General features: G+C 43.6%; 1 protein-coding gene across 2 annotated transcripts in view; it reads right to left on the bottom strand.

Moving 5' to 3' along the window:
* Positions 1 to 669: 669 nt before the first annotated feature.
* ddx10 (DEAD (Asp-Glu-Ala-Asp) box polypeptide 10) overlaps positions 670 to 24,342 on the bottom strand; it is a 71,878-nt gene continuing 48,205 nt past the window's right edge. Inside the window, exons 16-18 of one of the 2 annotated variants that reach the window (XM_014137340.3) lie at positions 21,974 to 22,030; positions 5,091 to 5,236; positions 670 to 1,090 (exon numbers count right to left, since the gene is read on the bottom strand). In XM_014137340.3, the coding sequence (XP_013992815.1) occupies positions 901 to 1,090; positions 5,091 to 5,236; positions 21,974 to 22,030 (393 nt within the window). In that variant the 3' untranslated portion in view covers positions 670 to 900. The remainder of the gene's footprint in view (positions 1,091 to 5,090; positions 5,237 to 21,973; positions 22,031 to 24,342) is intronic. The other variant, XM_014137341.3, reaches the window with a different exon arrangement.

Below are 24,342 nucleotides of genomic sequence, written 5' to 3'. Positions count from 1 at the left end.
CAAGTGATGCAGCGCTTTATGCTTCACCAAAGAAGGCAGTGGTTTGAAGTCATCGGAGGCTGCATTGGCAGAGCAGCTTTCAAAACATGGAACTGCAGTGAAGGGAGAGAGAAAAAAATGTATACGTGCTGAACCAGAGAGCCAGTGAGAGATGGAGAGAACAAAACTGAAAAGAGGAGTGAGATGTAGTGGGGGATAACAGTTTGATGGCGATCAACAAGAGTAAAAAGTACTATCGGGACAGCAAGAGAGGGAATTTAAGACAAAATTGGCAAAGGGACAGAAAACAGAGAGGTTTCGGGAGCTGGGGAAAGCATGTCCGCAATGTACATCGGTCAGCCTGCCAGTCCCCCTTGTAGTGTGGATCTCTCCTCTGGTGAGATCACAGGGGGTTGAAGGAATTATACATTCATTTCCTTCTAGAATGTGCCAAAGTAATTTACATCTGTGAAATGAAAAAGCTGAAAGTGGGCTTCGGGCTTTAACCAAGTGAGTGAACGGTGGTCGTGCTGCACCTGCATCGAGCTAGAATCTAATCATATTACAAGAGACATCACTTGGAACGAGATGCAGAGAAACACACATGCCAAGGAAATGGCTGTGTGATTACTTTGTCATGAAATAGATGGGCACTTGAAAGGGTATTTTAGAACAATGAGAAACAAAACATAAGGTAGAGCAAATTACTGTATTTCAAATAAACACTTGAGGACATTTTTTAAAAGTATGTGGATGGGTACTAGCTAAAGCACTTGTTTTACATATTGAATTACATTTTATGTATCAAACAAGCACACGTAATCACAGTAAAACAATAACAGGTCACTTGTTACTAACATTTGTTTTATGTTCCCAAAATAATGACAAGACCATAAGACAGTGTTGGGGGATTTGTTAGCCCTAGCTCCGGTTCCCCAGCAGATGCAGGACCAGTGCTTCGTCCTCAGCCAGAGAGAGGCCAGTGTCCAGGGGCTTGGCGGTTGCTTGTTGCCTGGGTCTCTTCCTGCTCCCTGCTGCCTCCTCTTCTTCTTCTTCACCCGAGTCATCGATGCGGTCACTGCGGATGCGCTTCCTCGTCCCAGCAGCAGGGCTTTAAACAGAGATAGGAGAAAGGGTTCAATCAGTTCAGCGCATATCAAGGGGAGTTGGGTTTATATTGAGGGCCAATCTATGGAGATGGGTATGAAAGGGGTTATGAGTAGGGACCCTGTGTTTTGCGCTTTAATGTCACATGACCTTGTTAAGAACCTTTATTTTAAGCCTTTTCCAGAAATTAGAATTACCCCAAAAATTAAAAGCAATTGTCTGGGGATAGTGCTGGACCAACTGACATAAAAAGAAAATGTGACTGTTTGATGAAAAAAGCTTTAAATAAAAAGGTTAAAATCCAGGTCATGTGGCATGATTGTCCAAAACACAGGGCCTTAGTTGATTGGATTATGGGAATATGGGAATCTGATGGGAATCTGTATAGAAGGGCGTAGAGGAATGCAACAGAGGCAATTTGGTTAAAAGTCTTCCAATGTTGCTAGCTGTTTGCTTGCGGTAGCCCACTGTTGGTTTTCTTTGTAATCGAGGGATGGAAAGAGGCATCCGTCACATAATAACTGGCTCTCTTTATTCAAAAGTTGTGAGATGGTGTGGAAAGAAGCAGTTCTATAGAGATCTCCAGGACTCTCTGTGTCAAGATGATCAGACACCAGTGATGGCATAATGGAATTAATCGAACAAATGAGCCGAACAAAACAAGTCTAAGTCTTTCATGAAGTCAAATGGTGTGGATAAAGGGAGATGGGAATGCTTTATCATGTCAACAGGGAGCAGAATGAAACGATGAGTCGTTGCTGATCGAGCCATCGCTCCTATTATCCATGTCTCCGATTTTTGACACTCCACAGCTCTAGGACTGGGTGGTGAGCACTAGGTAAAACAAAATGGCTGCCATGCATGCAGAACCCCATTGGGGTCATATTCATTAGGGCACACCATAGAGCTCTGCGATTATGGCCAAAAATCCATATCACAATAAATTAACTGAATTAATGCAATTTACCCTTTAAACTACTACTACTATTTTGATTGTTGTAGCCATCAATTGTCCCATTAACGATAACATATAACCAAACCTATTTAATTTCAAACTTCACATTTCTCTAGTATAGGCAACTTATCATAATGAACGATACATGTATCAGCAAAATGGCCACATTGGGTTCATCGTCCCAGCTCTAGCACACTGTAACAAAACGGTTTGCAACGGAAAACTAAAACAAGCGGTTTTTATTTTTTGAATGAATAAGTTCAGATGGCCTCTTCTCGTTTCGGCCCATTTTCTTCCATTTCATGTCTAACGAATCAGGACCCAGGTGTGTACATTAGTAAGGTTTGGCGAGTTACTTTTACATTAATCTTGCCAACCACAAACATGTAGGCAAGCGCATTTTCTTGACAGTCTTTCCGCTAGCCATAAGGAGGAGTGATTTCACCCAAAGTAAAAAGGAAAGGGGAATAGCAGTGGTACATTTGTCTTGCTTTGCTGTTTTGTTAGTGCTGACAGGGTGGTTCTCTAACCTTAGCCCATGGTGAACACAACCTGAGCCCAAATGAAGAACATAGTGTGTAGCACATCTGTTCGGTACAGATTGTGAGACATGAGAAGTTGGGGAATGGTCCCACCTGATCAGAAGATATATTTGCAATTATCATCTATAATAGCCAAAAGAGCAGCAACAGTAGATTTCAAAGAGCAGAAATGAGACTCATTCTGACAAGTTCCTAATTTACCCCTTAACTGACCCCTTCGTCAGATTTCTGTGCCTCTGTATCATTGTTCTTACCCTAAGTGTTTTTGCTGTAGACTCAATTTAATTCCTCAGGCCAGCAGGTCTCATATAGTATTGTGTTTAATATACTCCTGGGCGCCATAACACACCAGCCAAGCTGTATCTTATCTGCCACTTGGCTGAGAACAAGAACCTGACCAGCGGAAAATTAACAACCGAGTGGCAATAACATACCCTATATATCTACACGTCTATGATGGAACAATTAGTACTGTATCTTAAATAAATAAATTCATCTTTACATAAGTTCCAAAGCTTAGGAAGGCTCAATGTACTGTGTAGTGCTGAGGATGATTTAACCAAACCATTTCTGCCTGTATTGTTCGGTTCAATCACTGTCAAATCTAAGTCTCTGTTGAATTATTTAAGGCTTTTCGCCAACAGAACTGTATGTGCTAGTGTATAAAGTATAGAGTGGAATGGGGTTAACAACTGATATGAGGGAATGTTTCACATGTTACGGCCCTCGTGTCAATCATGGCTTAAGTTGTGTTGCTGTCCCCCTGGTGGTGGTTATACATCATTAACATGGTGCTAGAAACAAGAGAAATATGGGCTGCTCAAGGCTGTGCGTCGATCAATAGCTTCCCTAACGGGTTAGCAAGTAACATGCTTATGAATGTCTATATCCAGGTACAGCCAATTGGCCTTAGAGCCATCTTGGGGACATCCATCCATCCGCTACTCCGTAATCCTACCACCATGCATCATTCCACCATCTGTTGCCCTGGAGATCATGGTCAAACAGCTCGGCGGTTAAGTCAGACAGGGAGACTCAATTACACTTTCATTCATCATCATCACAGGATGTGAGCAATGGAGTCAGACAGAAGAATTGGCCTGTACAGGCATGGATGGATTCAGCAGGGATAAGCCCAGAGTGAATGGATGGACAGTACAGTATATTCTTGCTGCGCTGTAACAACGGCCAGGCCTTATACAAGCAGCACAGGGAGGTTTCTCTTACAGATAGTGGTGTGTGGAAATCTGCCAGAAGAAGACACTAGGAGGAAAGAGAGAGAGGGAAAGAGAGGAGGAGGAGGTGCAGTAGAAGGTGTCAAGGAGAGGGTGATATATAAGTGGTGGCGTTCTGAGAAATCCCTCCCTAGTATAAACCAGCGTCCTGGGGAGAGAGACAGGCAGGCTGGCGGTAGAGCTGCGTGGTAAAGGGCCATCGTTGTCATGCAGTGAACGCGGGGAAGTGGAGCAGACTGTAAATCTGCTCTCGCCTGCAGCCCTCTGGGCTAACGGAGGAGGAGGAAGGAACATCTGCTGATCCTCCACACACAGGAAGCCGAAGGGAGGAATAAATGCAGGCGAAGGGAGCGAAAGACAGGCAGAGAGAGAGAGAAGTATGAGCAATTGAAAGGGAGATAAGTAGAAACAAGTCAGAGCGAGAGCACAAAGACAATAGTCCGTAGTACAGCGGTTCCCAACCTTTTCCAGTTACTCTGCCACCAACCGAATTGTGCTCTGCCCGGAGTACCCCCTCATTGTCATTTTACCAGTAAGACTATGGTCTCATGAGTCTCCTCAAGTGCCTAGCACCCCTGGATGGGAACCACTGCCGTAGTAGACAAAACATTGAGAAAAGACAGGAAGACGTGGAGCAGCAAACCAGAAGCCTCGTCCTGGCTGCCTCTCCGCCTTTAAATCCTTTGTGCATAACCCTGTAGCGAGAGGCCACGTTGCCCTTCACCCTCGGCTGCCACTTTAAATCTGCCTCTAATTACACACTTTATGGCCTATCTGCTGTCCGCCCGCGATCAATTCCTCGGCAAGCTACAGAGTGAGTACTCCCTCCTGGAAAGGGTATAATTCTGCTCCGGAGGCAATTACACAACAAATCCCAATAACCCCAGGCAGCCAAGCAGTGATACAACATCGCAAATCTAATGAATCTATTAATGCTCAATAGAAACAACCCCTCTTCGACAGACCGCCAGGCCTAAAATGCTGAGCATCTCATTTTTTCCCCCAATATGGATTCCTTGAGAAATGTCAAACCACGGCTTCTCGACTCTGTCTGGTAGTTTTGAAAGGATTGGAATGCATCAGTGATATCCAGACATCTAATCTATGCTTGGTCGAATTGATGTCTGTTCTTTCAGATTTACTCATCACAAAATCCGTACAGGTAGGGGCTGCGCATTGTCAAGCAATTTTAAAAGCCCTGTATGGAGCCTTTAGTCTATCATGGATCCAGTTTCAGCCTAAAGACTAGATGGTACAGTAGCCTTTTTTTACCTGATCTGGTCGTCTTCTTCCTCCTCTGAGTCGTAGTGTAGTTTGTCCGGGTCGGGCAGTGTGCTGGGGTCAAACTCTTCTCCATCAGAACCGCCCAGGTACGCTACCACCTCCTCTTCATCCTCCTCCTCACTGGACTTCTGCTCCTGGGACAAAATACACCATTACTACAAATACCTCAGGTGTTGGATCCAATAAGCAAATCAACCAATTGCGTGAAGACTATATGAACCCCTACGAATGTTTCACCGAATGTCTTGAAACAAGTTCTTACTGACCGAAAACAGACACATTTAAAAAAAGGTACAGGTGTAACTGTGAGGGTAAGACAGGAAATTAGCAGTTGGCATTAGCAATGCAATCAATGAATTAACATGGTTAGAGGGAGAAAACTTCACCCATAAACAGTAATGTGTATGTACCAATGTTTGTGTGCCCAATTAATGGATGTTATCTTTCACGAAGAGAAAGCTTGCCAAGCCACACTAAATCACATCCCTAAATGAACTCAGCGATAATACTGCAGTGGCGGACCAAAATAATAGTATGAAAATATATTCACAGCAAAACCCTGACGGATACAAAATACCTAGAAGGTTAATGCAGTGAGTCAAACAAACTCTGCCTGGTGCAAGAGCAGGTTAAAAGAAGAGGGGCAAGATAAACGCAGCTCGATAAAAAGGTTTACAGAGACAGGCAGAGGGGTAAGCCTCAATGTGAGCAGCGTAAACACAAGAATCGGGGGCACCAAACCACTCTGCTTCTGTGTGTTTCACTAATAACCCGTGGATCTCCATCACACAACGTAACCTACATATTCGGAGGGCAATAAAAGCTACAAATAAAACAAGTGGAAGTTCCAAGGTGTTTCACTGGGTGCTCTTTAATCTAAGCAGGGAATGAGAGGGGAGGTACTGAGAGAGGGAGAGGGAAATAATTGATCTACTTAAAATGGATGAAACTGCCCAGTGGAACGCACTTGATAATGAGCCCGGGTTCTCAGACCCACAGGGACGCCATTTTATGAAAGAATTTGGGACAAACGCATCCGTGGCAGATTTCTCTATGGACAGCTATAATGAGAGGGCCCTGTTTGTTCCACATATCTGAATCCGTGTCGCTAACCTCAGTGTTCAACAAGCCTTATTTGCCCCTCCCAGACTATTAATAGCTTCTAGAAAGCCTTGAAGAGGGGCCAATATTGCTGTTTTTAGCAACTTGATGGAACGTTAAGACCTATGCTGATTTTCATGACTAGAAGGTGGGCTGCTCAATTTCAACTGGCTTTGAAAACAGTCTTCAAAGCTCTGCTTTCTAAACCAACAGCTCTATCCAGACAAAATGTATCAGGCCATCTGACGTGTGAAAGACCTCCGCCACTGATTGTTTGAACAAAAAAAATAAAACAAATTTAAAGTACGTATCATGACGCGGCCTGTTACCGCAATCAGGTCAAAGGCTACCGTGGAAAGAAAGGGTCATGAGCATGAAATGTTATGGGACACCGAGTTAGCTACATCAATACACTCTACCCCTTTCAGAACTTTCCAAACATAACCTGCAGGATGGATTTTCCTACGTTCTTGTGACTACAGACTAAAGCGCTGGTAAGTCAATAGTTCAATGCACTTTGCTGATTTAATGACGATATCCACATGAAATGGAATAAAAGGCAGAGCTCTAAGCTTAGTGGATGACATTGAAGCAATAGCCATGCCGCATGTGTAGGCTTAATATGCATACAATAATAATACATTTACATGCAGCAGGATGAAAAGCAATAAAATCCCATAGAAATAAGTAAGTATATAAAAGTACACCGAACACGATGACAGACTAACCAGGGAGAAAACTAAACACGATGACAGACTAACCAGGGAGAAAACTAAACACGATGACAGACTAACCAGGGAGAAAACTAAACACGATGACAGACTAACCAGGGAGAAAACTAAACACGATGACAGACTAACCAGGGAGAAAACTAAACACGATGACAGACTAACCAGGGAGAAAACTAAACACGATGACAGACTAACCAGGGAGAAAACTAAACACGATGACAGACTAACCAGGGAGAAAACTAAACACGATGACAGACTAACCAGGGAGAAAACTAAACACGATGACAGACTAACCAGGGAGAAAACTAAACACGATGACAGACTAACCAGGGAGAAAACTAAACACGATGACAGACTAACCAGGGAGAAAACTAAACACGATGACAGACTAACCAGGGAGAAAACTAAACACGATGACAGACTAACCAGGGAGAAAACTAAACACGATGACAGACTAACCAGGGAGAAAACTAAACACGATGACAGACTAACCAGGGAGAAAACTAAACACGATGACAGACTAACCAGGGAGAAAACTAAACACGATGACAGACTAACCAGGGAGAAAACTAAACACGATGACAGACTAACCAGGGAGAAAACTAAACACGATGACAGACTAACCAGGGAGAAAACTAAACACGATGACAGACTTTTTTGAGTGGATCTAGATGTACATATGCATCTGCATAATAGTGAAATCTGAGTCCAAAGTGATGGGAGAAACTGACCAAGGAGTAGCATTTAAATAATAAACAGTAATGGACCTAACCTTGTGATACAGGGGCTGGGGCAGATCTGCAGTTTCCAAGGGAGACAATTTGTTGTCTATCAGATGGGTAGTGGAACCAGGCAAGGGGTGTTCTGGAGACTCCAAGAAGCCTCTAGATGTGGCCAGTTAAAATCTGATGACAGTGTCAAATGCTACAGACGGGTCCAGGAGGATGGAGATGTTCCCAGCTTGAGCAGCACAGAGATTGTCGTTCACTACCTTTACCGAGGAAGTTTCAGTGCTATGCATAGCCCATAAGCCTGACTGGAGGGGCTCAAAAAGTTCATGAGATGCTATATGTTGTTGGATTTGTGAGGCTAACAACCGCTCAAGCACTTTATTGAGGAAGGGGAGTACACAGTATGCCAGTTTTTGACTCTTCTCATGTTAGAGATCTTATCGACTCCTATACTCATTTACGACCCAGAGGCAACAAAATGTGGATGGGGTGGGACTTGTAGCAATTCTAGTATCTAGGGGGGAAATCTAATCTGTGCTTAACCTAATGTTCGAACACTAAGGAGGAGTATCAGCAGCAGCAGTTTCCTGCCGCTAGTCTTGCTGTGCAGTGAGACAGATTCAGTGTCTGCGCGCGCTGTAAACCAATCCTGAATGGAGACCTGGCTTTTGTACGATTCATTTGAAATTCTGCTAGCAAGACCTGCGGCAATAACAGTCCTGTCATATCCACTTGAACAGAATAAAAACAAGAGTTCGCCCTGCCTCATGCTGACGTCAGGGACAGTTACAAATCAATAAAAAAACTTTCTAAATATGCTTTGAGTAGTTCATGACCCTAGGGTGGAAACACTACCACACTGAACATTTTATACGGTTCTAACTAACTTCAAACTAAAATTGTCAGCATTTATCAATTTCTGCATTTTTGTTATCATTACCACACTGTTCCCCACAGAGCTGCATAATATGGGGGGGATCTATGCCTAGTTAATTGGTGAACTGTTGGGATCATGGAAATAGAATGATTCATCTAATTCTATGGTTGGAATATAGTGGGCAGCACCTTGAATATATTGTTTGACATGATAATGAATGAATAAGCCAAGGAGGAATTATTGACAGGGTAGGAACCAAAGTGTTGGTCAGTGTTTCCAGGGGACTCTAATTAGTTGTTACATAACATGGTTTCTTACCGTTGCACAAACATGCTTATCTAGGCCTACATCACTGGTACCTGAGGAGTATTTACATTTTTAATAAAGCCCCTTTGTGGGGAAAAACTCATTCTGATTGGCTGGGCCTGACTGCACCCCTGCCCAGTCATTTGAAATCCATAGATTAGGGCCTAATGAACTTCAATTGACGCATTTCCTTAACTGAACTGTAACTCAGTAAAATCTTTGAAATTGTGACATGTAACGTTTATATTTTTGTTCAGTATAGTAAAATATGGTATACTGCCCAACTGTATTTTTTCTAACCTGATCATTATCTACAGATTAACAGCGACAATGAGTCTCTCTCTCTCACTTTGACCAGTATATTAGTAATTACAACAAAAAAACCAAAGCCGACTGTATCACAAACTAAATATACTGAAGAACTGGCAGCATAATTCCACACCACCAAGCAAGCCGGTGCGTGGTCTCATCTCATTATCTTCAGTACAGTCTCAGATGTTCAAGTTAGTGCAATCTCAGCCCCCTGAAGGGAGACCTATGGACTCATCAAAACAAGAATGCCATACTGAGCTGAGAGAGGAGCCAGTGTTACCGTAGAAACTGAAAACCCTTTAGACATATTACAGATACGGTCTGGAAAATAACTAAACAATACAATACTCAGAGCACCTTTAGTTGTAAATTCCACAGTATATGGCATGCCATGTATTGATTGAAACAGGATGTCATATTATATATGAATAACGTCATGTTCAGTGGTTGCCATGGCGCCGTGGGGTCCCCAACAGAAAGCTCTAAATGTTGTGCATATGTTCGTTATTTTTTTTTATAACTGCATTTTTCAATCAACTTCTTTAGTTTTTAACTTAATGAGGGTTGATCTGAAATAACTGGTGGTAACCCACGGAGTTACAGGAATGATGACGGCAAGCCAGTTTATTTAGCTTGGCTTGGCTCCCTCCTCTCAAGCTACTGCTACTGACTGCCTTTCCCAACTGCCTAGACATCTGAAGCTGTGGAAGCCCCCAACTGCCTAGACATTTGAAGCTGTGGAAGCCCCCAACTGCCTAGACATCTGAAGCTGTGGAAGCCCCCAACTACCTAGACATCTGAAGCTGTGGAAGCCCCCAACTGCCTAGACATCTGAAGCTGTGGAAGCCCCCAACTGCCTAGACATCTGAAGCTGTGGAAGCCCCCAACTGCCTAGACATCTGAAGCTGTGGAAGCCCCCAACTGCCTAGACATCTGAAGCTGTGGAAGCCCCCAACTGCCTAGACATCTGAAGCTGTGGAAGCCCCCAACTGCCTAGACATCTGAAGCTGTGGAAGCCCCCAACTGCCTAGACATCTGAAGCTGTGGAAGCCCCCAACTGCCTAGACATCTGAAGCTGTGGAAGCCCCCAACTGCCTAGACATCTGAAGCTGTGGAAGCCCCCAACTGCCTAGACATCTGAAGCTGTGGAAGCCCCCAACTGCCTAGACATCTGAAGCTGTGGAAGCCCCCAACTGCCTAGACATCTGTAGCTGTGGAAGACCCCAACTGCCTAGACATCTGAAGCTGTGGAAGACCCCACTGCCTAGACATCTGAAGCTGTGGAAGACCCCACTGCCTAGACATCTGAAGCTGTGGAAGACCAACTGCCTAGACATCTGAAGCTGTGGAAGCCCCCACTGCCTAGACATCTGAAGCTGTGGAAGACCAACTGCCTAGACATCTGAAGCTGTGGAAGCCCCCACTGCCTAGACATCTGAAGCTGTGGAAGCCCCCACTGCCTAGACATCTGAAGCTGTGGAAGACCCCACTGCCTAGACATCTGAAGCTGTGGAAGACCAACTGCCTAGACATCTGAAGCTGTGGAAGCCCCCACTGCCTAGACATCTGAAGCTGTGGAAGACCAACTGCCTAGACATCTGAAGCTGTGGAAGCCCCCACTGCCTAGACATCTGAAGCTGTGGAAGCCCCCACTGCCTAGACATCTGAAGCTGTGGAAGACCAACTGCCTAGACATCTGAAGCTGTGGAAGACCAACTGCCTAGACATCTGAAGCTGTGGAAGACCAACTGCCTAGACATCTGAAGCTGTGGAAGACCAACCATGAACTGCAAGATGCCTACATTTGTTTTTGTTTTCAATGCGACTGACATTCTTGTTTAAAATGAAAAGCGCTATATAAAATAAATATATTATTATTATTAGCTCAAAGCTTTTCAAGGCACCACCATTATTTTAAGGTCAAAGTAAAAAGCTGACATTCAACATCATGCAATGTTTATTTCCCTTGTGTGTGCGCACAGACTTCTTTTACAAGCCTTTACTGTGTCAGCTAGTTTAACACACATCTTCAGAGGCACCACCTGGGATGTCACGTCGATTAAGATGTCTCAATCTACACACACACAAGTGTACACAGGCAAAATCCATGCCTCGTGCCAGCTTAGAATGGCTCCAGCCAGCACTTTAGCCAATGAATATTTAAATAAATGCTGTAATCACTTAGCATTTAGGAGACCATCAAATGTATGTGACGCTTTAAACGCTGGAATACTAGGCATTAATATTTCAGGACACGGTCATCTAGATCCTCCAGGATTCCTTATTTCCACCTATTCATTCAATTTAGGAGTTTACTGATTAAAGCATGGCCTCTGTATCAACATTGGGCCAACAACTAGGCACAAAACACTAACACAGACAGAAATCCCAGTGTGGGAGCAATAAAAGAGAAGGGAGGACAGATTGATGAGAACACATAAGTATTTTAGGAGAAATTCTGACATGCCACCACAGCTCACGCTCCCTGGTGGACTTTAATCAAATCTCTTCAGGCCCCTGGTGATGGATTCTCATTTAGAGCTTCATCTCTGAAAGTCTAACTCTGGGAAAAGTGGAAAGCAGTCTGAGGCAGCATGGAGGGAACATTTATTACTAACCTGTCAGACATTAGGCTGTCTGAACTCATTGGCGCATGCAGAGCTACCACCGGCATTTCTCATCAGGATTACATAAAAGTAAGACCTAAAAGGCTTGCCAGGATTCGAAAATGCACAGATGCTAAATCTGAGAGGGTTTATAGATAATATAGTGAAAGTTATGAGACAAGGAAGTGAACAAACCCGAAAAGCCTTGAGCGTAACATTGACACTGCTCATTAGATAATATTCGTACCCATTTGGACACCAAAACTATGTGCAAAACTCGAATCTGTTCATTGGTCGGTCAAGCGAAGTAATTAACAATACACAATACTTAATTTGCTGCATAGAACACTTGAGAGAGGCTTTTAGGTATCAATTGAAAGCAATAAATGATAGCACCGACTCAGGTACAAAATACTGTAGATGTGATAACTGAGCACAAGAGCACCACCAGGTCCAATGAGAATCGGTTGTCAAAGGGTGGTATGGATACCTCTTCTCAACACCAGCGCCGAGGCATCGATTGGACAATTAAATCGCTGCATCCACACATCAACATTTGCATATGCTTGTTATACGGGGTATCCCCCAGAGAGAGTGGGAAAAGAACAGACATGACAGCTGCCATCTTGAAACAGTGGACGGCCTCCTGAAACGGATGACAACGGCTGTTTTCCAGTTCTCTCGGACTCTGCCGGATATAATTATTCCAGGAGGAGCAGAGAAACACTGGATTGGCCATCAGGCTGCTGCCAAATTCTCTGCAAAGATTACTTTTAAAATACCAACAAAGGGCGGTTACCCCTTCTAACTTCAACTTCTGATGCAGAGAGTCCGGGCATTGTGGTTCTCTTGGCATGCCATCACAGTAATACACTTATCCTGGGTTTGGAAATGAGTCAAGCAAAATGCCATCTGTCCGAAGTGGGGGCTTTGTTTGATAAATCTTAGTCTTGGGATATCTCTATTTAAAAGAGTTGGAGTGAGTGGTGGTTAAATCAGCTTCACTCAAACGTCAGCAAGCTAAGTGGGCTTGGTAGGGCCAGTATCAAAATGTTCATGTTTGTGCACTGGTCTGTGCGAGGATGATAAGGGCCTCCAAAGCCTAACAGCTTTGTATATGAAATGTTCTTTACGTGACTGAACTGTGTCACATTTGGAAGCACATCACATAAAATCAACATATACAGTCAGGTCCAAAATTATTGGTACCCTTGATAAAATAAATACAAATACTGAGCTATATTATACAATTGCTCAGATAGAGATTTTGTTAAGCAAGTACTATTATTTTCTCTCGATTAGATAGGTGTCAAAATTATTGGCATCCTGTTTTCAATACCTTACCTTGTGTACAGCTGTTACGGTGAACCGGCAGTCAAGATTAATGACTGCACTCAAACACCTCATTCCAAAATCATGGGTATTAATAAGGAGTTGGTCCTCCCCTTTGCTGCTATAACAGCCTCCACTCTTCTGGGAAGGTTTTCCACTAGATGTTGGAACATTGCTGCGGGGACTTGCTTCCATTCAGCCACAAGAGCATTAGTGAGGTCGGGAATTGATGTTGGGCGACTAGGCCTGGCTCGCAGTTGGCATTCCAATTCACTCCAAAGATATTCGATGTGGATGAGGTCAGGTCTCTGTAGGCCAGTAAAGTTCTTCCACACCGATCTCAAACTATTTCTGTACGGACTTCGCTTTGTGCACGGGGGCATTGTCATGCTGAAACAGGAAAAAACCTTCCCTAAACTGTTGTCAAAGTTGGAAGCACAGAATCGTCTAGAATGTCATTCTATGCTGTAGTTTTAAGATTTCCCTTCACGGGAACTAACGAGCCTAACCCGAACCATGAAAAATCAGCACCAGACTATTATTCCTTCTCCACCAAACTTTACAGTTGGTTACACTATACATTCGGGCAGTAAGCGTTCTCCTGGCATCCACCAAACCCAGATTCGTCCGTTGGACTGCCAGATGGTGAAGCGTGATTCATCACTCCAGAGTCCAATGGTGGCGAACTTTACACCACTCTAGTCGACACTTGGCATTGCGCATGGTGATCTTATGTTTGTGTGCGGCTGCTTGGTCATGAAAACACATTTCATGAAGCTCCTGACAAACATTTTTTGTGCTGGAGTTTCTTCCAGAGGCAGTTTGGAACTCAGTAGTGAGAGCTGAAACCGAGGACAGATGCGCTACGATTTTCACCACTCAGAGGTCCCGTTCTGTGAGCTTGTGTGGCCTTCCACTTCGCAGCTGAACCATTGTTGCTCCTAGAAGTTTCCACTTCACATAAACAGCACTTACAGTTGACCTGGGGCAGCTCTAGCAGGGCAGAAATTTGACAAACTGACTTGTTGAAAAAGGTGGCACCCTAGTCACTGAGCTCTCCAGTAAAGCCATTCTACTGCCAATGTTTGTCTATGGAGATTGCATGGCTGTGTGCTTGATTTTATACACGTCAGCAAAGGGTGTGGCAGATTGTGGCACAGCCCGGGAATGAAGCCGGGTCTGAGGTAACTCCTCTAGCAATGCGATGCAGTGCCTTAGACCGCTGCACCACTCGGGAGGCCCTATGCTTATATGTTTTGAAAAGGTTTGTAACAACTAAAGTGGCCAAATAACTCTAAACATAGCCTTTAGGCCCAAGACACCTGGAACACTGTTGGAGAGCCCATATCCTAGTGATACATGTGTTCTTATAAGCCCAGTCAATGAGCAATCGTATGTGAAAAATAGTGGCCAGTCACAACAAGGTTAAAAGAGAAGGACAGCTTTCTCGTGCTGCTCTGTTGATTACTACATTCTTAAAATTAAGCACATTCATCTGCTTTACAAACCACACGTATCTTCCATTCGCTATTCAAGTGCAGGATATAGATTACTTTTTTTTATGGCCATTCTAAACAAAATAAAAATTCCACACATATTACAGGCACTATGTAAAGACCAGATTCAATTGAGAATAGTCTGATGGGTGAGAATATCATATGCTTGTCAAATTGTTAATGAGAGACTGATGAAGTGTGTGCAGCCTGCGCAAGAAACAGAGCAGCGCGATTGCCTTTCATGAAACTTTTTCCAAAGAGTCATTTGTCGCATCATGCAGCCTTAAGCCGAAAACGCATGGCGGGACGCCATTGAAATTTGCGTGTGACACAGAGCATCAATTCACACACTGTGTAGCGTATGCCTACTTAATTATCATGAGAATCCATATAAACAGTTGTATTTGTAATGTTCGCTATGTAGCACTTGTATATTATTGTCGTGTTTCTTTTGACTCACCTTACAGTGCATTCGGAAAGTATTCAGCCCCTTTCACTTTTTCCACATTTTGTTAAGTTACAGCCTTACTCTAAAATGTATTAAAATGTTTTAATCATGAATCTACAAACAATACACCATAATGAGAAAGCTAAAATACCTTATTTACATAAGTATTCCGAGCCTTTGCTATGAGACTTGAAATTGAGCTCCGGTGCATCCTGGCCAAACTGAGCAATTGGGGGAGAAGGGCCTTGGTCAGGGAGGTGACCAAGAACCCGATGGCCCTTCTTACACAGCTCCAGAATTCCTCTGTGGAGACGGGAGAACCTTCCAGAAGGACAACTATCTCTGCAGCACTCCGCCAAATCAGGCCTTTATGGTAGAGTGGCCAGATGGAAGCCACTCCTCAGTAAAAGGCACATGACAGCCCGCTAGGAAGTTTGCCAAAAGGCAACTAAAGGAATCAAACAAGATTCTATGGTCTGATGAAACCAAGATTGAACTCCGGTAGATGCCAGGAGAATGCTACCTGCCCGAATGCATAGTGTCAACTGTAAAGTTTGGTGGAGGAGGAATAATGGTCTGGGGCTGTTATTCATGGTTTGGGCTAGGCTCCTTTGCTCCAGTGAAGGGAAATCTTAACGCTACAGCATGCAATGACATTCTAGACGATTCTGTGCTTCCAACTTTGTGGCAACAGTTTGGCTAAGGCCCTCCGCTTTCAGAATAACAATGCCCCTGTGCACAAAGCGAGGCCCATACGTAAATGGTTTGTAGAGATCGGTGTAGAAGAACCTGACTGGACTGCACAGAGCCCTGATATCAACCCCATCAAACATATTTGGGATGAATTGCAACGCCGACTGCGAGCCAGGCCTAATCGCTCAACACCAGTACCCAACCTCACTAATGCTCATGGCTGCAGCAAATGTCTATTGGAAAGCCTTCCCAGAAGAGTGCAGGCTGTTAAAGCAGCAAATGGGGGGGGGGGGGGGGGGCAACTCCATATTACATGCCCATGATTTTGGAATGAGATGTTCGAAAAGCAGGTGTCCACATACTTTTGGTCATGTAGTCCACCCACACACACTAGGCTCTTTCGCCATCTTACATATACAACTTTATTTGTTCATCGAAAATAGTGAATAACACCACAGGTTAATGAGAAGGGTGTGCTTGAAAGGATGCACATAATTCTGCAATGTTGGGTTGTATTGGAGAATCTGTCTTAAATAATTTTCCACACACAGTCTGTGCCTGTATTTAGTTTTTCATGTTAGTGAGGGCTGAGAATTCACTCTCACATAGGTACATGGTTGCAAAGGGCATCAGTGTATTAACAGCACGATTTGCCAAGGCAGGATACTCTGAACAGCCCAATACAGAAATCTGGCAGTGGCTTCTGATTATATTCAATTTTCACAGAAGCACTTGTTGCAATTTCGATGAGGCTCTCTTATTCAGATATCGGTAAGTGGACTGGAGGAAGGTCCTTGTTAGTGCAGACAGAGAAGAGCTCCAAATTCTTAATCATAGCCTCAATTTTGTCCCGCACATTGAATATAGTTGCGGAGAGTCCCTGTAAGTCTAGATTCAGATCATTAAGGCGAGAAAAAACATCACCCAGATAGGCCAGTCGTGTGAGAAACTCGTCATCATGCAAGCGGTCAGACAAGTGAAAATTATGTTCAGTAAAGAAAACTTTATGCTCGTCTCTCAATTTAAAAAAAAACGTGTCAATACTTTGCCCCTTGATAACCAGCGCACTTCTGTATGTTGTAAAAGCGTTACATGGTCGCTGCCCATATCATTGCATAGTGCAAAAACAGTGGTTTGCAGAAGAGGATGTCTTCCTTAACTGACCCCCCATAACTGTAACGGACATATACCAGGAGCTGTGCCAGGCCCGCCACGTCTGTTGACTTATCCAGCTGTAACGCATAGAATTCACTGGCTTGTATGCGAAGCAGTAATTGTTTCAAAACATCTCCTGCCATGTCACTGATGCATCGTGAAACAGTTGTTTGATGAAGGGATTGTCTGTATAGTTTTTTTGTTTAGTTTTTTGGGGCCTTTTCCCCCAGCATTGTCCCAGCCATTTCTGCAGCAGCAGGAAGAATTAAGTCCTCAACAATAGTATGGGGCTTGCCTGTCCTAGCCACTCGGTAGCTCACCATATAAGACACTTCTAGCCCCTTCTTATTAATGGTATCTGTTGCTTTTATACATGTCTTACTACTCAAAAGTCCTTAATTCTCACTCAAAAAACTCCTGTGGCTTATTTTTTAAATTGCCATGTTTTGTTTCTAAATGTCTACGCAAAAGTGAAGGTTTCATTGAGTTGTGAGATGGTACTTTGCACATATAACACACTGTGGCTGAGGAAAGGCACTACTCCCAATATCAGTGAAGCCCAAATCAATGTAGTGATTATATATGCACCTCTTCGATAGTCCAACGTCCCGGTCTGTTGTTCGGTGCTTTCCCGGGTAAGCGGGCAGTAGCTCTTCGGCTGCATCAGATTCACAACTGTCAGTGTCCATGCTAGCTGGGCTAACAACAAATGTAGAATTACTGATGCTAGCATTGGATGTGCTCGTGGAAGCAGAACAACTTGTGTCGTCGACAGGTGCAGGTGTACAATAGTACTGCTGGTATGTGTGTCTATGGATGCGGCCTTACTTTTTTTAACCATTTATCAATTTTCGAGCAAATGGAAGGAGCAGCAAGTACATTTGGCTACATACAGACCGTTAGTGTAATTCCCGCGAGAGAGTAACAGTTAATGTGATTGGACGTTCATTATTTGACATTGTGTTGTTATTTCGCTGAACACTAGATGGTTTAATTTCATTTTTGGCAGTGAAATGAGGCTAATCAGGTGAGAAAAAAACCTCACCCAAATGTCAAGCCCCGTTGGAAAATATAAATGGACTGTTTGAAAATGTGAAAAAAAAAGAAAAATAATTGTGAATCACATTTTTATTTGGCGTACCCCCGACGGCATTGTGCGTACCCCAGTTTGGGAATACCTGCCTTAAGGTATCCAACTACTGGGCATTGTGCTTATATGATCAATAGCACCATTAGAAGCAAGATGCTGCATCTTTATCTTGCCCAGAGAACTTGAAGATTATTTATTCAGGTCTTATTTACTCTAGGACCAGAAAACTACACAAAAGCAAAACTTCAAAATGACAAAAAAAAATTGAAACTCAAGGCCAGTGTAGAAGGCACTTAATTTTGTTAACAAGCTATATCTGACCTAAGACTTTCCCAATTCCTTCCAAATCCTTAACAAACAAGCATGAAGTCTCCCCAAGCGTTAGCCTGGATAAGTCTGGCCTGCTGCTTTATTGAGGGCACCATGGTTGCGCTCGCAGGCTTTGGGGAAAAGTGTTAGCGATGATAAATGAGACGACGGTGGAGGGTTGAAGGCCCGTTGCCCAGTGGAGACAGCCTGTAATGCTCTAATTGTCTCTGTGTGAGTGGGAGGATGGCAGAGTGAGAAGTGTTCGGTATGGCGAAGAATAGTTCAACACACAGCCCCATCAATACCAGGATGAAGCGGCCTGGTTTACCATGCAGTTGGTAAAACATAAGAGCAGACTTCAGGGCCAACAGAAAATGAACGAATTGAGAAAAAAGCGACATAAAAAATGGGCAGATTTAAAGCTGCAGGTTTTTCTGATAAAGCTGTACGTTTTTCAGATTTTTCTGATAAAGCTGTAGGTTTTTCTGATACCCAACCAAATTCACAGAAATGTGTTGATAAATCTGTAATTCTCATTGAAAACAAGTCTAAGAAGTTGTAGATCTGTTCTATGTGCTCTATTTCTATGATTCCCATTCTTAAGTTTCATTTTTGCATCTAACTTTAGGTTTTGTACACCAGCTTCAAACAGCTGAAAATACAATATTTTTAGTTATGGAAAAAATATTTCACAGCGGTTTAGATGGTACAATAATTCTCTACACCAGTGGTCACCAACATTTTATTTTTTGATTATACCCCTTTTACTCCCCAATTTCATGGTATCCAATCAGTAGTTCCAGTCTTGTCCGTACGAGAATTGCAGCGATGGGACTCCGGAGAGGCGAAGGTCGAGAGCCGTGCGTCCTCCGAAACACAACCCAGCCAAGACGCACTGCTTCTTGACACAACGCCCGCTTAACCCGGAAGCCAGCCGCACCAATGTGTCGGAGGAAACACCGTACACCTGGCGACCGTGTCAGCGTGCACTGCGCCCGGCCCTCCACAGGAGTTGCTAGTGCGCGATGGGACAAGGACATCCCTGCCGGCCAAACCCTCTCCTAACCCGGACGACGCTGGCCCAATTATGCATCGCCCCCCATGAGTCTCCTGGTCACGGCCGGCTGCGACAGAGCCTGTACTCGAACCAGGATCTCTAGTGGCACAGTTAGCACTGCCTTAGACCACTGCACCATTTGGGATGCCTACCAACCTTAACTAAGTCAAGATCACCAAGTCAAAATGCAAGCTGACCTCTACCCCTCAGATTATTAGAATTTGTTTAACATGAGGTTTGTGTTGTAGGCCCAATACATTAGCACTGCATATTGGCTACGCTTGGACTGCCCCGCCAATGTTGTTCTGCTCAGACCATTTTGAAATGACATTTCAACATTTTAGGTATATGATCACACTGATAGATAATTTGTTGTATTACTTGTGAGGCACAGCTTTTTACTGGACTGATGGCCTGCATCAGATGGTCAGTCAGAGGGGGGGACGGAGAGAGGAGGTGGCTGGGGAGTCGGATGCGAGGCTCCCTCCTCCAGCTGATGGCGAAACTTAAGTCAAACGGTATTATTTATGCCTCATGTTCAAATGAATGGTGTTACTCCTACGACCAGAGAAAGAAAAATATTTCTCTATATTAAAAAAGACAAGCAGCAATAATAATGCAAGCTTATCAAAACACTTCGCTATATTCATTCATTGCAGCTGCAGGCTGCTTGCAGCGTGAGTGGAATTAGAGAGAACGCACATTTCATGGCTTATAAACCTGTTGAGCAAAGTGTTGACAGTGCTGAATAACTTAATTATAAGCTAACTCATAATAACAGCAGCTCTTTGCTGTATTCGTTGAGTCTTTCTCTAGTCATGGTTTTAAAAAAAGTGTTGAAATCTCACATTATCAACTTTGCTGTGTGGTCGAGGCTTCTTTTACCAGTCTATGGCTCAAGGAAACTGTGCAGACACAGTGATCTGAGTCATCTGATTGGCTAGTGGTAGGCCGAAAGGTGCACTTGATATTCTCTCTGGGCCTGCCGGATAGGCAGAGATCTACTTTCAGACACATAAAGTGCTTCAAAATGGGAACACCTTGCCTTCCCGGCGCTAGGGCTGCTGAATCAAGTGCACCTACCACCAACAGCACTAGGGCTGCTGAATCAAGTGCACCTACCACCAACAGCACTAGGGCTGCTGAATCAAGTGCACCTACCACCAACAGCACTAGGGCTGCTGAATCAAGTGCACCTACCTCCAACAGTGCAAAATGAAAAAAATAAAATAAAAAAATAAAATAATAATAATAATAATAATAGGAACGCAAGGCTTTATCGTATTTATTTTTACAGAAACGCTTGGTGAGCTACTAGGAATGGCTTGGAGATCGACCGATTGGTGAAAACTGCGACACGATAGTTGCATGTTTTGTCACATAAACTGATAGTAAGCGAAATATTAGAATTTTGGCAACCAGGAAATGCCGGAGCCATTTCTACGTAGTGCATCTTTAAAGAAATATGGGAAATGTGGATTCTGAACCCAATGAAATGCGGGATAATTGTGAAGTATTCATCAATGTCTGATTTAACTCAATAGGAAGTCTATGGCGTAGGAGTGGAGTCAGCGTCGAACGAGATCAGGGGGGATAGGATGTGTATGATAATCCCGCCCATGACGCCGCATTCAGATGTTGCATTCATTTTCCCCTTATTAGTGTCCCGCGTCACTGAAGAGGCCAAATAGGAGGGCTAAACAGAGCAGGAGACGTGAGGTAGGCTATACACCAGAGTGATGGGAGGCATCAGAAGATCTGCCGGAAGGGGGATTAGAGAAATGCCGCCCTAACACCTCCGGAGTATCTATCACTGCAAGCCAGCATTAATGTAATGACACTGGGTGTGTTTGATTGACAGGAGAGAAAGAAAGAGTGCTGGCATGGTAATTATGCTGAGGTTGAAGACAAGAATTTTAGATTTCCACATTACGCAAGACGAATTCAGCGGGCGGGCAGACTGACACAAGCTGAGAAGAGGGGGATTTAATATTACACGGAGAGGAAGAGGCACTCGCCTCTGCTGAAGACACCCCAGATGCTTTGTGACCGGGGTCTTACGTAAGACAAGGCACTTCTCTCTCATAGTCTCATCCTCACGTGGCAGGAGTGGAGCCAATTCAGCTGGCGATAGAGAATCTCTATGGAGCGTTTGGAATTTGTCTGCAGAAAAACATGTCCCCTTTTGTGAAGGTAACACTTCACATGACTCACTAGAGGGGCTGACATTAATGACCCTGTAAAGTACCATTGTGCTTGTCCCATTCTCTCCTCAATAAATTCTGTTCCAATCTAAAAGCTAAGTGCTACATCGGCATCAGGGGACTCTGTGTTCTTCGTCTGACATTGGCTGAAGAGAGAATGCTCCTTCTGCCTTTGTTACAAAGACGAGGGGGAAGAGTGTGGCCCTCACTTTTAGAGACTGTCTCTCCTTTTGAAGCTAGACTGGAGTTCAATGGCAGCATCCTGACAGAAGTATCCCTTTAAACAGCCACGGTTTAACGTAACGCTAGTGAAGGGGAGCTAGCGACTGGAGTCAAACCCATTCAGGATGTGATGGACATGCTTTTTAAAGAGGGGGGTTGGGGGGGAGAAATTCTAATGTAAAATGGAGGAGAGAGACTTACCTCAGTGTACTGCTTGCTGGCTTCTCTTCTGGCAGCGTTCTCCTTCAGTCTCTTCTCCTGTGGGAGAGAAGAGGGAGAATGAGTTTAGAGCAATGTCAGTCTGACCAGATTTAGGTGTCGTATATCTCTGACAAACCATGCCTTTCAGGGCAGGTTGTTTTGGGATGAAATGGCTGTATTTCATTAGATGATATGCTTTCTCTTTTTTGTTCTATGTAGATTTTTTTTTTTATGATAAGATTCTCTGGTTACTGCCTCTGAGCTAAGACATTTCCCATGGGTCATAGAAGAGATGGGAAGAAAGAGAGCAGACAGAGGAGTGGAGGTTAGACAGGTCGCAATAGAGTATCGAGAGACAGCCACATCCTTCAGGTGGGAAAAAAACACCAGACAAATCTAAACAAAATGGCTGACTTGCAAAACACAGTCCAAATAAAGCAGACCTCCACCATTATCATTTGGTCAACACGGCATATTCAGGGAGAACTGACCACAGTAAACGACTTGACACGGGAGTGAAACCCCCCCCCAGAGGCGAAAAATAATGATAGTGTGTGAAAACAGAAGCCTATTTATATGCGGCGGGAGAATGCATTAGGAAATGTCAGCAGCTGATTCATGAGTTCTTAATAACTGCTCCAAATGTCACTCAGTGAAAACCACAGCTTGCATTAGAATGTATTAGGGTTGAATATTTTCCCGGTATTTTACAAAATGTTCCATCCAGAGAATAAATAAGTACTCCAGTATTTCCCGCCCAAACCGGAAGTGTCATTCTAAAGCATATAGATTTGATTAGAGCTTTGATCGGCATTAAAATGAAAGCCTGATGAGCCATATATTAAATACATTTTATGAGCCCAAGGCCAAATGATTGTGCCATTATCCAATACATACAGACTATTGTTAGGTTCTAATTTTCAGAATATCTTTATTGCTAGGCAGGAAACTAAGTGATTCGGGCCATAAACCTTTCTTTCTCCCTTAACGTGACCTTTTTAAAAAAAATGGTTTTATTTATTTCACCTTTATTTAACCAGGTAGGCTAGTTGAGAACAAGTTCTCATTTACAACTGCGACCTGGCCAAGATACAGCAAAGCAGTTCGACACATACAACAACAGAGTTACACATGGAATAAACAAACATACAGTCAATAATACAGTACAAAAAAGTAGTATATATATACACAGTGTGTGCAAATGAGGTAAGATAAGGGAGGTAAGGCAATAAAATAGGCCAATAGTGGCGAGGTAATTACGATATAGCAATTAAACACTGAAGTCCACAAGCGAAGGTAAAAGGTGAGAGGAGAGCGTGTAGATGAAATAAATAAAGGTGAAATAAATAAAATAAAATATGCGAGAAGGAATTATACAACGAGCAAAGTGATGAAGCTGTTTGTATGTGGCTGCTATGAAAGTGAACTGTGTGTGCAGGTGATCAAGGGTGTATTCATTCTGCCGATTCTGTTGAAAAACATTTCTGAAATGGAAGCAAATGGAATGAAACAGGGATAAACATAGCTGAATTTGTCTAATAGAAACTTGTTTGCAACTACTGTTTGGACTAATGATTATACCCTAGATCAGCTAGATGCAGGCAAGAGTGTGCAAGGCTCTTACTCCAATTTGTCTCTCGACCTGTGCACCTATATTATCAACTTTCATTTGTAGACTAGGTTGTAGCAACCTTATGATGGGTATAGGGCAAATTCTAGTATCACTTAGTAGCCTAAATCAATCAATGAGCTGGGTGAATGGAATATGAATGACAGTCATCCAATATGCTGTAATATAATTTTTATTTATCCTTTAACTAGGCAAGTCAGTGAAGGACAAATTATTTTACAATGACAGCCTACCCTGGAAATAAGGCCAAGCAACAAAAATAATGGTCCTCCCTAATCTTAAACAGCCCCAACCGCCACTGGTGGGTGTGTGTGTGTGGTGGGAAGGAGGGGAATGACTGCTGTCCTACAGCCATCCACTCCCTTCTCATTTGTCCCTGATATGGGAGGAAGGCTAGAACCTGGCTCTCATTGGTTTTCACCTGGCTCTCATTGGTTTTCAGGCCACAAGGTATGAGCAGGGGGGAGGGTTTCTAAAGCATTTTACAAGGCTAGCGAGGAGCACAGGGCCGTGACCGAATGAAAATATGGGAATCTACCCTGGCCCGGCCTCCAAACGATGCAGGAAAGTGGTGGAGGGAGAGCGATAGCAAGAGCATAAGAAAGGAAGTGGGAGAAGAGAGAGTGAGTACCAGAGGGAGTCGTGACTAACCAATAAGTTATGGATCTATTAGGACGGTCTAGGGAGAGTAATACATTTTCCCCACTGAGCCGCCCTCCATTAGTATGGGCCACGGCCA

The sequence above is a fragment of the Salmo salar genome, chromosome 13, assembly GCF_965601325.2.
Source record: "Salmo salar chromosome 13, fSalSal1, whole genome shotgun sequence".
NCBI classification, from domain to species: Eukaryota; Metazoa; Chordata; class Actinopteri; order Salmoniformes; family Salmonidae; genus Salmo; species Salmo salar.
This window is presented reverse-complemented; position numbering and strand designations above follow the sequence as displayed.